General features: G+C 40.1%; 1 protein-coding gene across 1 annotated transcript; it reads left to right on the forward strand.

Moving 5' to 3' along the window:
* The first annotated feature begins 563 nt into the window (after nucleotides 1-563).
* On the forward strand, nucleotides 564-2,055 carry LOC147625100 (uncharacterized). Its single transcript, XM_086818935.1, has one exon. The coding sequence runs from the start codon at nucleotides 1,164-1,166 to the stop codon at nucleotides 1,935-1,937; it is 774 nt and encodes a 257-aa protein (XP_086675061.1). The 5' UTR covers nucleotides 564-1,163; the 3' UTR covers nucleotides 1,938-2,055.
* The last annotated feature ends 12,497 nt before the right edge of the window (nucleotides 2,056-14,552 follow it).

Raw genomic sequence — 14,552 nt, forward strand, 5'->3', positions numbered from 1 at the left:
AGTTTTTAATTTTCCCTTCAATATATGGGCTGATACAAATGTTGCCTTTCAATGATATTTTATATTTTTTCCAATAAACATAAATACATTTCTTTTTAAAGATTTGAATAAGAATATGTACCTTAAAAAATGACTCAAATCATGCTATATATATATATATATAATATTTTTTATTAGTCATACAAGTGCTCTTTTTTTTGTGAGGGTTTGCTTCTATTACCCCTTTCAATGTGAAAGGCAATTTTTTAAAAGTGGCCTGCATTAGCAAGATTATATTTTTCACCCCCTTCTTTGGCATGCCAAAATCGCTGTAGAAGGGCTTAGCAACCTTGAAAAATAAATAAAGGCTCCATTGCTCGGCAGCCTCAGACAGCAGGGCTGTTTAGATCAACATGGCAATGTGGCATGCTATTTATAACTGTAAGTTGTCTAGCAAGCCATTATTTAAGCTCAGAGAGCATGCTCGTCTCTGACCCCGGCTCTAAAAACAAAAAAGTTGTACTGCCCACTTTTGTCCTCCATTACCAGGCTCCATTACTTGGTTGCTAGGCTACAGGCTCCATTACTTGGTTGCTTCGTGTAGCCTAGCCTCTAGGTGAGAGTCAGTCCAGACCTGTTTAGATCAACACGGCATGCTGTTATAACTGCAAGTTGACTAGCAAGCCATTAGTTATCTACAGCACGTTGTTGGTAAATACAGCTAAGAGCTTGTTGCACACTGCACAGTTGCACTGCGCCCAGGGCTTTTTAGATCACCACGGCTTGCTGTTCTGGAAGAGCTCCTCCTCCTCCTCCTTCAAGGGTATATATAGAGGCTCTTCCTCCCCTTCGGCCCTCCCCCTCGGGGAGAGAATACTGTTCTGGAGTAGCTCCTGTTGCTGCTCCTTCTCCTCCTCCTCCTCCTCCTTCAAGGGTAGCTATAGAGGCGCCTCTTCCTCCTCTTCCCGGGGAGAGATAAAGGCTCCTGCCTTCAAGAGGAGAGGTAGAGCTTCCGAGTATTACCAGCCATTGTACTATTGTAACTGCAAGTTGACTAGCAAGCCATTAGTTATCTGCAGCACGTTGTTGGTAGATACAGCTTGTCGCACTGCTCACTTTTGTTCTCCATTGCTTGGTTGCTTCGTGTAGCCTAGGTGAGAGTGCCAGGGGCTGTTTAGATCACCATGGCATGCTGTGCTGGAATAGGTCCTGCTCCTTCTGCTGCTCCTCCTCAGGGAGAGATAGAGACCTCTTCTTCTCCTAGGGGAGAGATAGAGCTTCCCTTTACTACTATTCAAGACGAAGACGAGGACAATATTGATTTCCCAAAGAGGAGGTATAATTTGTACACCATATACGCTGCCGAGACAAAATACAATGAGCACAGAGTGATGTACGAGGAATTGAACAAGCAGTCTGAAGCGATCGAGCAGACTCAGTGGAGGGAACAGGCCAACCGCAGCAGCTCGAGGTCCGATCTGAATCAGATACTGGGCCTTTTCTTTGTTTTCCAGGGGGTCATACTCACAGCAGTGGCTCAAGCCAATCTCCTGAGGTGCCACAACTGGTACCTACCATTCTGCCTGTCTATCCTTGCCTCGGTTGCCGCCTTAGGCGCCTGTGTGCAGAAGCTGAAGGAGATTGCAGAGTCAGCCTTCACAGAGCAGGGCCGGCTGGGGAGAGCTTATTACGGGGCATTGAACAGGAGCTTAGAGGCACTCAAGGAAGACGGCATTAACTACGACCTAGTAGAAGGGCAGCCTGAGCTCAGAGGCAGATATACCGAGCGGGAGCTCACCGGCAGAGGGGCCTTCGACAGATTATACGCCGGCCTCATCCGATTTTGGAGCGTGTGGGTGTGGAGCTACGCCGGTGCCGTGCTCCTCCTCCTCCTCCTCTTCTCTGTCCTCATCCTCTGTGCCGTCCGCCAGATCCTGTGCGATCCATACAAAGGATGATTCTTTCTTTCCTTCGTTCTCTCAGCCTCATCCTTCTCAGATTTTTGAGACACCCCTAGCTAGAACACGTGTTGCTTTTAATTTTCACACTAATTTGTAACACTTATTGTATGTTTTTTTCCCCTGCCTCATCTTCGTACCATGAGCAATGTTGAGATATGGCCCATATGTTTGAACTGCTTACTCTCGTTCATGATTCACATGTGCCACGCCTCTATTTCAGATTGAATAAGCACCCCAAATGTCAAAATTAATTAATAAAACTAACTATTTGTGGTGCTTATTTTCTAAGGTTTCTGCATGCTGTGAATAATTCTCTGTAGTTACCTCCTGAGAAATGTATGAGACCTCGCACATGCATGTATATGTCTTCCAATTACGACATGTTGCACACACATGCATGTCTCCCCTCTCTCTGCGCCTCATTTCAGCACAATGTGGGATGCTTACCCCTCTATTTCTTTATGCGTCTACACAAGGCCGACATGATGCATCTTTGAGGCACAATCAATGAAGGCAGTAGGATGATTTCTCTCTCATATGATTAAGGCACTCTCTCTTTGGGAGGGGCTGCTGAGTAGTAGACCTTCTCTTTGCTCTTAATCTCTCTGTGAGAGATCGAAGCCTCTCTTTTTGCTTCTTTCTTGTCGCACAACACAGTGACAAGGGTGCAAAAGAGGGGTGGTCTCGGTGGGGCTAGTAGTAGAGAGTTTAGGTGGCATTTGGCCACGTCAGATAGGTTGATGGAAAGGGTTTTTTTTGGGGGGGGGGGGGGGGGGGGTAAGACAATGTCAATGCTTATTCACTCACACCAAATTTAAATTGAATTACAAAAAAAATGATTTTTCGTCAACTAAAAATCCGATGGAATCATTTACTCGAGATTTGATGGAATAGATTTTTTTTGTGTCTGAAGAGCCTTAGAAATTTGATCTTTATTTGTGTGACGGAGAATAAGGGAAAGGTTGGAGAATAAGGGAAAGGTTGTTGCCTGTATCGTAGACATAAGGTTTTTGTTTTTCGAGCTGCAGTCAAAAAACGAACAAGTTTGTTTTGAAACTCGAACACGTAGACGAAGCAGTGCTCACATAACTCGGTTCGTAGTATAATTTTCTCGGATGAAACTTAGAAATCTTGGTTGAAATTCTACATTACCTTTAATTTTAAGGGTTGAAATTTGCACATTTTAGTTAGAAATCTCGGCACTTGTACGATTTCTGGTGATTTTCAAGTCTAAATCCTGGTTGAGCCTACACATTGCCTTTAATTTTAAGGGTAAAAAAAAACATTTTTTTCGAGCAGTGCCTCGAAGCCTCTATTGGTGCCTCTACTACCATGAGGGAGAGAGATAGATAGAGAGAGAGAGAGAGATGCAATGTCGTTTCATTACATTTAAAGCCCCTCTACTACTAATTGTGGCATTGCTCTTCATCTCCTCATTTGGTAAGAAGAAGGCCACAAAGGCCTTACTCAAAACCAACTCTAATTTCGTAGAACTACCTTTCCTTATTTGACAAGATTTGTAAGGCCCCCATTCTCCGCTAGCAATGAGAGAGAAAGAGACTAAGGGTGCTTTTATTTTTTTAATTTGCCACGGTTGCAACATTTGAGTTAGGAATTATACTTTCCATAATTGAAGCTAACAAAGACCTTAATATAAAAGGTAACCCAAAAAATCAACTAATGTGATGAATATCCATTTTCTACAAACATTTGAGTTAGGAATTATATGTCTGCACATGAGATGCTTGAAGAAAAGTTTCAAGCTTTAGAGCAAAGGATACAAAACCTTCAAGTGTCTTCGGCAAAGCTCGGGCACTCGACTCTGGAGGACGAGGGCACTAGCTCCTCTGACAAGAGCGATTCGCATCTGAAGGCAATTGCATATACGATTTGAAGGGCGTCCGGGTTTCAGTATCCAACACTCATACAGAACGGCCGAGGAGATTCATCTATTTTCGGTGGGATGAAAGACGGATATTAGGGGAAGCAGTGATGGGGACTTTTTCCTAATTAAAGTTAATGAAAACCTAAATATCAAAGCCCGAGTAGCCCAAAAAATCATTAACTAATGTAAGGAATATCCATTTTCTACAAACATTTGAGTTAGGATTTATACTTTTCCTTATTAAAGTTCACAAAAATCTCAATATCAAATGTAACCCAAAAAATCATCAACTACTAACAAATATCCATTTTCTACAAACGTTGGACCCCTATTTCGCTTAAAGAAGTAGCCTCACCTGTCTTCAATAGGTACTACGGGTAAAGACTAGGCACAATTCCACTCAAACACAACTCCACGAAGTTGAAAGTGGATTTTATCCACCACATTTTTATGGCCCTTTTTATATTGACCTATGCAGCTCCCTACCTTCTTCTCATCAATCTTACAAACAACCTTAACATCCAATGCCAACGTCTTGCCAAAGCTTACACTTTGGGATGCGAATGATGGGTATTAGAACATCAATGGTTGCAACTTGATAAATTATGCAGTGTGTTCACTCTAGTGTAGTGGAATTACTAACTTGTTGGGGTCATCCCAAGATGATGGGTTGGACATAGGCACAAATCCACTCTTTCTCATAAAATTTCACCATCTCCCACTCTCTCTCTCTCTCTCTCTCTCTCTCTCTCTCTCTCTCTCTCTCTCTCTCTCTCAACACTTGAAATTTTACAATGATCAAAGTGATAATTAGAAACCTAAATGAACAGTATGCACAAAAAATAATACATTTGCAAAATACATGAAAATATGGTACTCGAAATGCTTTACAAGCCATATAGTGGTCACCAAAAAATCTCTTATATGCTTTACATACAAAAGTCCGCATAAGCTATATAGTGGTCACCAAAAAATCTCATTTATGATGGACTATACTAAAATGTGATAATCAAAATGTTTCACATAGGAAGGTCATCACCTACATAAGCTATATAGTGGCCAAAAAATCTCATTTATGATGGACTATACTAAAATGTGATAATCAAAATGTTTCACATAGGAAAGTCATCACCTACATAAGCTATATAGTGGCCACCAAAAATCTCATATATGATGGACTATACTAAAATGTGGTAATCAAAATATTTCACATATGAAGGTCATCACCTATATAAGGACCACCAAAAAACTAGAATACACAAAAAGATATTCACATCTACGAAGATCCTAAACTAGAATATACAAAAAGATATAATACATTTAAGTAGAATGAGATGTGCCACAGAATCTTGGTGTGCTGTAGAGCTAGCTTCTCTCGTCAAAAAGACGACTTCTATGTGTTATCCTACATGTGCTGTGATGATGCCTATACACTCAAACCGGTCAACTCTACTCTCAAATTGAGTTGTACCTAGGTAATACATAAAAAACTATTAAAAACTTTTGATGTTTCAGATAAAAGAACTTTACAATTATACAATCATAATATTTAACATATCCTAGTCAATAGACAACATACTTTCATGGACATGCATATGGGTGGGGCTCATAAAGTTATACATAGATGACCATGCCCAATAGCTTTCCAGTTTATAGGCTCTCACTAGCTTAAGTACGACACAGTGATATAGTTTGGACTCCAAAGCCTTATAACCCTATGAAGATCTACCCTATAAAACCCAAGTGAAATGTATTCTCCATTGAAGAACCAATCACGTGCAGAGAGTTTCAATACAAACATAGCCACATCAAGAATAACTTGTTACAAAAAGAACATCACACTTATACTCACTCATGCGTGAACCAAACAACACTCTCTCTTCTTCTCACAACGAATAGTTAGCAACAACAAATTAGAATATGTCCTTGCACAAACTTATCGTCTTGAGGAGGTCAACCAATCATTTATTAGAGCAAAGACTCACGATATTTCATTGTTGGGCAGTGATATTTTGGTGATAGAAATGCTATTGAGATGACAAGAAACCTGTAAAAAAAAAGCTAGGGCAGATTGGGGAATCCTGTGATGACTCCCGAGTCTGCCCCAACTTTTTTTTAAGAATACAAAAAAGATAGTAACATAGTAAAACTTAAAAATATAAAAGATATAAAATGGTTTTTATTCATCGTTAAATTGAAAGATTTATACATAAGGCCAATGGTAAGGCATTTGGCCATATACAAAATAAAGCATAAAGCAAAAGGATGACTAATCATCATCCTCATGTCATCCTTTGGCTCATCTTGATCTTCACTTGCTTCGCTTTTGTCTTATACATAGTCTGGATATTCATCTTCTTCTTTATCCTACATACATGCATGCATGACTATGATAACTATAAAATAATAAAAGAGAACATATTGACAAGAAAAGGGCTTATGCATTACTTACTTCATCAGATTTAGTTCCCAAAATGGACTTGCTCAAGAGAATACCTCGCACACACATCCAGGCCCATAATTGTTTTCGGGAGGCTCTAGATACCCATAATCATATTCTTCTTTTATTAGGTCATGCATGCCTAACAACCTCCCTCTAAAAAAATAGCGGCATAAATGATTAAATGAGATTTAAGAGAAGAGTAAAGATAAAGATAAAAATAGATTAAATTAAAGAGAAGAGTAAAATATACACTTACAAAGCATGCAATAAAGGAGGATTTCCCTCCCAACCCAAAGTGAGAAGTTCCCCACTTCTATAGTCTTGAAGCACTTGCTGATGCTTGTTGTTGATCCATGTGTGCCTCCACTCCTCTAGTGAGCAAACACTAGGCTTATTCAAGTTAGACTTGGCTTCTCTCATAATGTTTGCTCTCCTATTAGAGAGCGTAAACTTCATCCTCTTCTTCATCCAGTCATCCAAGAAGCTGAGACTTAGATGTGGAATTGAAAACTTAGTTTTAAGTACATCAATAACATACTATTTTGATAATTCATCTTTCGCTTTCCATCTTTTAAAACTCTAGGTTCACGAGTACATGCATTCGGTTCAGAATCTCCTTCCCCCTCTACTGTCCATGAGATGAGCGACCCATCCACATCTAGGGCCTGGACCATACACAATGGAGTAGATTGGGTAGTGTCTAAATTAGGAACTGTATCGAGTGCCCATTTACTCAACATAATGTCTCTCCTCAATGTTGGGGAATTACAAAATAGAGCAATGCATAACCCATATAGTGATAATGATGGCTCTCCTCATACATCAAGGCATTATAAAATAGAGCAACCCGTCACCCCGATAGTTATAATGATGAGGGTGGAGCATTTATTTCCAACACCCACCTTTAATGTTTACCCATAGGTGAGCTACCTCTTTGGTCCACCAACATAGAGTCGATAAATATAATGCTCAAAAAGTTCTCTCCCAAGAGCCTTTCTAAAGATATATGCATAATTCTCTATTGTTGGGACCACCTCAACCTCTCCATCCAAGATCAGGCTCATACATAAAGTGATATTGTATCTCAATGTGTTTCATAGATTGACAATTTTCATGTAGCTTTCATTATCACAAAACAACTCATTTGGATGCTCTTGAGCCCCCCAAGATTCTCCTTAACAAGACTGCTTCATGTGCTCAGAATTATGTATTTCATGCTTGCACACAACACTTTATGCATGAGTTCATGAGGAGTTCATCATGTTCAGAGAAGTTAAGATGGTCTACTAGGCGACGATGATGAAAGAGAATTGTGTAGACATCTTCACAAAGGATCTTAGCACAGATTAGATAGAGTGGTATCTTCATCGACACTCAACATTGAACCAAAAGTTCACATTCAGGTGGACATTGAGGGGGGGTGTTTGATCTTGATTCTCCACCCTCATATTGTATTATCTAGGCAGCACCAACTAGCTTATGTTTGTATCTCGTATTCACATGGGCACTTATTCAAGTGCCATTTTGTCAAGACACCCAAAAATCTAGCTAGTTTCTTTTAGAAAACCTAGATCCATATCTAGTTACATCATATAAACTTTTAGCCTTATATTGTGTGATTTGATAAAATTATGTGAGTTCTAAGACTTATTGTAGTATTTTTTGAAACATTTGTTTCAAATGCATTGAACTTTTAGAGTTTGAATTAAAGAAACTGGAAGTCACTTGCTAAAAGTATAAGATTTTTCCAAGCTCCCTTGTTTACATTATGCCAAACCACATTTTTTCACACAATAAATCTATAGGCTTGCACACTTTTGCTTTTAACAAAAGGCAAGGTTGTGTACATTTTTTATGTCCAATCCTATGAAACATGCCATGCCTAAATCTAGCTTGAGTAGAAAGGCTTGAGTTAGAGCCTCAACATCATGGCAACACCTTGAGATATCATTGCTCAAACTTGATTTTAAGCTTAGGGTTGAGTCCCAAACCCAAGCTCACACTTAAGTTTGAGCCACAATCTCTTGAGAGAGATTCAAGGGGCCTTACTACTAAAAACTTGTGTTTGAGCACCAATACCTAGGCTTAAACTTTAGGTTGAGCCTTGCTATGTCCCTATGCTGAGACTCAAATATGATTTTTTAAAGGGCGAAATGATCTAGGCCTAGGTACTTGCAGCCTAAAATATCTTGAGAAAGTTTTGAGAGGCCTTAACATAAATTTAACTTTGAAAACTAAAGCATAGGATCAAGCTTAAGTTTGAGCCTAAGGTAAGTCCAAGTCTCAAACTAAGGTTTAGGCTCAAACTTAAGTTTGAGCCTAGGGTTAAGTCGAAGTTTAAGGTTTACCACTAGCTATGAGTAGTTCTAAAAAAACAAACCAAGGTTGGCTTAAAATACTCATCTAAAGCAATTATATAGAACTAAAGTTTAGAGGATTAAATTGATAATAATATGTATCCGATAATGAGAGGATTGAGAGTGTGTTGCTTTTAGCTTCCATCCATTTATTGCCAACACTTGCTCACATGGAAACTCTCTCTCTCTCTCTCTCTCTCTCTCTCACACACACAAACACACACACACACACACACACATATGTTGCACCTCTGTCTCTCCATTTCTCACAAAGCCACACAAATCTCTCTCTCTCTCTCTCTCTCTCTCTCCTTATCTCTCTCTCTCTCTCTCTCTCTCTCTCTGTGTCTTTAAAGATCTCCATGATTAAAAAGATTTGACAGCTTTGGCAAGGTCACACAGACCTTTCCAGCACTCTAGGGAGCTATGCATCATTTTAAAGGTGGGTCTCTTAGGCTATGGTCTGGTAGCAAGGAGAAAGAATATGTCAGCAAGATCCATGGAAGGCTGACAGCACAGAGGATAGTTGCACAAGGGATTGGAGAGCAGTTGAATCTTGTGTGAAGGTTGAGTGCAAGGGCTTCGAGAGAAGCCAAATAGTGTGTCAAGAAGCGGATGGGGATATTTGACGAGCTGAAACAATTTGAAGGTGAGCATTTGTAGGCTTGGAGGGTAGGGGCATGACAAGCCAGTTTGTGCATAGAAAAAGCAAAGCTTGTAGCCATGGTCTAGATACAAGGTGGAGCTAAGTTTTCCTTGCAAAGAAGCCAACTCTATGTGAAGGTAGCTAGGCATGAATTGCAACAAGCAGAGGTGCAGAAGATGGCTAGGCACAAATTGCAAGCAGAGGTGTAGAAGCCTAGCCAACCAAGAGAAACAAATGATACATGTTAGGTGTAGTAGAGTCGCACAGGTGGAGCGGATTTGAGAGCCGATTTCAAATTTGAAGGGAATTTTGAATTCTTACTTTAGAGCATGACCTTCTATTGATAATACCCTTCTTTGTATTTGACACGTGGCTTGAGTTCAACGGATTTTTTATGTGTGAATTTTGTGTCCTTGAGCTCAATCTAGGCTCAATCCTAAGCTTAAGTCTACAAGTATTTATGAGCTCAATCCTAAGCTTAAGCCTACAAGTATTTATGAGCTCAATCCTAAGCTTACGCCTACAAGTATTTATGTGGACGTTTTTTTCTGTCTTATGATGTATGTTTTGACTTAAAAGTGTAAAAGTTTTCTCTTTGTGAGCTCCATCACGAGCCTTGCTAGAATTTGAAGGGAACCTTTAATTTTTGTTTCAATGCAGTCTACTTAAACTAGCTTCTTTTCTCTCAAAGGGCCCTAGAGACTTGAACTAGTTTGTTTTTCATGAAGAAATTGGAAGGGTAGATTAACTTGTTTTTTTTTCCAAAACCCTTTCCTTCTTTTGAAGGGCACTTTTCTTGCCACCCCTCTTCTGAAAATTTTGACCCCTTGAGAACAGGACTCCACTTTTCAAATTCTAGAAATGATCATGAGTTTGAAGATTTCGTTGGAACATTTTGTTTCCTTGCACTTGAGTTTTTGTGACCTTGTACTCATGAGATGTTTTGAAGTAATGCATATGATGTTTTAGCAAGGCAACACAGAATGATAGTTCTTGAAGGGGTAGAAGATGGGCTATAACAAAAGGTGATCTTGGCACATGTTTCTATACATGGAAGGAAAAGGGTTCCCCTATAACTTTCAATACATTGATGGCCCCACATCCCTCACCACCATGGACATGTAGCTTCAATGACCTTTTACTATGCTAAGCTCCATTACCCTACCATTGTCACCATATGTCAATTCAACCACACCCAGAGAAGTCAACATTGACCCAAAGTTTATGCCAATAAAAAGAAGGTGGTCTTGGCACAAGTTCCTTTACATGGAAGGAAAAGGGCCCGCCTATAACTTCCATATATTGATGGCACCACACCCCTCACCATCATGAAGATACGTCTAAATGAAGAACTCCATACTATGTGAAGATCCCTAAACCCACTATTATTGTCACATGATAGTTCTTTTAGCTTATCATCCTTATCCTTGAGGAGGTCTATAGTGTACATCAGGTGCTAGTGCCATGGTGTGATGATGCCCACACGGTTAAATTACTCACATTCACCTTTCGAATTGGCCCAAACTTTGACCATGCACTACCCTTAGCATCTGGGACACCTCTGTGTGACCGCTTTGGACCCACTTACTATCTATGAAAAAGTTATTGTTGGCAAGTTATCCAAATCCAATCAAATTTTGTGGGTGAATAGACGAATTGTTACTGCCTCCTAGACCATTGTCTAGCCATTTTCAACCACAAACTTGCTAGTTTTAGGTAGTAAATGTTTTGATCCAAAGCTGTGGTATAATGCATTACCTTTGACTATTGACCTTTAGAGCGTTGGGTGGGTTAACATCACCTCACATCCAGCTCCTTGGATGTGCGAGTGGTGATAGAGCGTTGGGTGGGTTAACATCACCTCACATCCAGCTCCTTGGATGTGGTGCGAGTGGTGATAGTCTTATATGAGATTTATTTTCCACCTTAATGTTGATGCATATGGTGACTTGAGGCCGACAAAAATTGTGAATTTCCAAAACCATCTATCGTTTATGACATTTTTGATGTTTTCCAAGGGTATTGTGTTTCTTTCTTTGTAATCTAATCTTTACTATGGTTTGCTTGTGTACTAGCACCTTTTGGTCTCTCTGTTATTTTTGGTTTATTTCAGTTTGTGAAAATTTTAAAAATTTCCTTTTAAGTCAACATATGGGAGGCACTTGGTCCATTGGAAGCTCAAAGGCTTTTATCAAATGTCCCTTACAATTGAGCCATTGTATCTTAGGTGGAATAGAGACACTTCTACTAATAGCGGACCCGCATGTCCCATTGAATTTTAAGAGCATTCTTTCCCTCCATGAGGATGGATCTCAAGCTTACTTTGAGTGTCCTATGGCCTTGTAATCATGATCACTAAGTGCATTTTTTAATGCCATTTGTTTGATATATTACATCTCGATGCACCACCAATCATGTTGGTTGAATGGAAACAAAATGAATCTTGTAAAATGTTCATTTATTATGTCATTAATTCTTGTCTTGATATTATTTGATCTTTTTTAAATGAAGTCATTTCCTAATATCATCAAGCAAGGAAACAATTTTCTCGCCTTGTGCAATGTTGCAGAGTGTCTTATATGACTAGGAAGACATTTGGGAGAAGTATCACAACCTCGAGAATGTGAGCTTGGTGATATTTTTGGAAAGAGCATTTGACTCCCCTTGAGCTCCAAGAGGTAACCCAATAGAAACCAAATAATGTTTTAAGAGGGTAAAGAGTAATTGCAAAGGTTGTCGGGGTTATGGATGTCATGAGGAGCTAAAAGGAGATAAATCTACGTGGTGGGGGCACTACAAGGAAGCTTAAGGCACCCAAAAAAGCTTTTGTTTATACAAATGGCTATTCACACTTTAATAAATTTAATGGGTGTAAAGGAAGATCAAGGAGGTAATGAAGGGCTCAAGGAAAATTTTAATGTTCAATGCGCCATGTTGTGGTTCAATCACCTGAAGATGATATCAAAAAAGGCTTAAAGAAGCTCCAAGCTTTGCTAAGGACCTTAACAAGAAGTTGAAGAGGCATCGGACTTTTTAAAATCGGGTGCCTTCAAGGTTGCTTTTTTGACAGGCATCATGCCTATTTTTGAACATTTGGGTGCCTTCAAGGTTTCTTTTTGACGAGCGCCATGCTCATTTTTGAACATTCAGACTATAAAATAGAGCCACTTATTTTGATCGTTGGACTAAAAAATAGAGCCACTTGTTTTGAGTGATGGTAAAACACTTGTGAAAAAGGAGGATGCTCCTACTTCTTAGGCTTCTTCTTCATCTTTTTGCACTAGGTTTGCATGCACCTTATCTTGCTCCTTGTCGTTTCCATTTGTAAACATGGCCCCATTTGACTCAAAGGACATCTTAGATTGCTCTTTGTGAGTGGTCTTTGTTTATGAGAATTGTAGTCATCTCATCATAAGTTAAACACTTAAACATCACTATTATATTTCAATTCAATTAGTTTGACCGGTATTTGAAAGCTTCTACACTTCATTTATCTCAGATTGGCCACTCTCTATACTAGTCAATGAAGGCAATGGAAGCTTAGACCTAGAGAGAAGTGTTCTAGGTTTCTTTCTAGGAAATAAAGCCACAACTATGATGGCATCGCTGTTGCTCAAGCACAAGAGCATAGCAAGATAATAAAAAATATGCAAATGAGCCATAGAGGGCTTCCTACCATTCTAGATTTTATGAGGTGGTAATTATCTATGAGGCCTTGGTGGGGCATTTGTTTAGCAATGGTACACATAACTCCCTCTAACCAAAGATTATGAACAATCTTGGCCTTTAACCATGCGACATGCCATCTCCATGAGAGATTTACTCTTCCTTGCAGCCACACCATCTTGCTAAGTTGTGTAAGGCATTGTGCACCGATGTTTTATGCCTTTTTTCAACTGCATATACATGAAACTCTCTCTCTTAATCTATATGAAGGAGGCCTATTTTACAAGCACACATTTTCACACATGTAAGATTGGATTTCAACCTATGGTTGTGCCTATACATTCTTTTTAGAAAAAATGAAGCACAATCTCCTTTATTGGCATGGGACCCATGCATGATGATAAGTCCCACGCATTTCTCAATCTGCCCTCTGTCATCACACTCTTAGCGTTATTCCTCTTTCTCCTCCACCTAGACATCTCTCTCTCCACCACACCGAAGCAAATGCCTCTCTCCTTGCATGCACACATATGCCTCTTTCTCCTCCACCTAGACATCTCTCTCTCCACCACACCGAAGCAAATGCCTCTCTCACTCTCTCCTTCCATGCACGTAGATGCCTCTCTCCCCACGAAAGAATCCTACAATAGCTTCCATCAAAATCCTACAGATTTATTTAAGTATCAATTCAAGAAAGAATCGACAAACAACCATACATTTTTCCCCCCCCCTCTCTCTCTCTCTCATAGAATGGGGGGGGGGGACACCAGGGATGGGGATTGGATAAGAGAAAGGACAAAGCATAGGATGAAGATGCAAAAGGGGGGAGAGTGAGATGACAGATGAGGCAGAGGATGCAGAATGGAGAGAGATAGCCTTCCCTTTCCGAAAAGGATTGAACCTGGATAAACTTTGTGAATATATATGTAACCTAAAAAGCACCCAAAACGTTTTTTAACCCTGCATTAAGTAATTACGATCTCAAAGGTTTGCAAGTTTTTTATTTTAACAACAAAATCAAGAATCATAGGCCCATTACACATTGCCATACCCCTACCTGCGCATGCTGATGCGGTGGGGGTATCCTCGCCCATAATTCATGGGCAAGCAATCTCCCCGCCCATACATGGGCGGTGGGGTATGAGTAACGGGCCTTAATTCTCGACATATACAATGTACGCATGTTCTTTGGTGGGTGATCTTTCTCTCTCGCTCTTGATTCTCCACGTGTTCTACACGTGTTAAGGTGGGTGCACCCTTTTCATGTTGGAGGGGCTAGAGACCTCGCTCTCCCTCTCTCGCTTGCTTGGGGGCTACAAGCAGTGCAACTCTCTCTTTCTCTCATGGAACCGCAACTCTTGCTTTGCTTATTAGGGGGAGAGCTCCTTCTCTCAGGAGGAAGAGAGGCATGTAGGAGGAGCTTGCTATCCTTAAGAAGAGGCATGTAGGAGAAGCACGCACAGGCGATGACGCTGTAACGAAGGCGAGGAGACAATGACACGATTAGCTGCCAGCGAAAGAGGAGGTAAGGTCTGGATGGAGTAAACGTCGAGAACCTTGGGCAATCTTAAGGTGCATGGCATTAATTAATTAATGCCCATGATAATGTATCACG

This window comes from Cibotium barometz, chromosome 24, assembly GCF_041138505.1.
Source record: "Cibotium barometz isolate CiBa-2024 chromosome 24, ASM4113850v1, whole genome shotgun sequence".
NCBI lineage: Eukaryota > Viridiplantae > Streptophyta > Polypodiopsida > Cyatheales > Cibotiaceae > Cibotium > Cibotium barometz.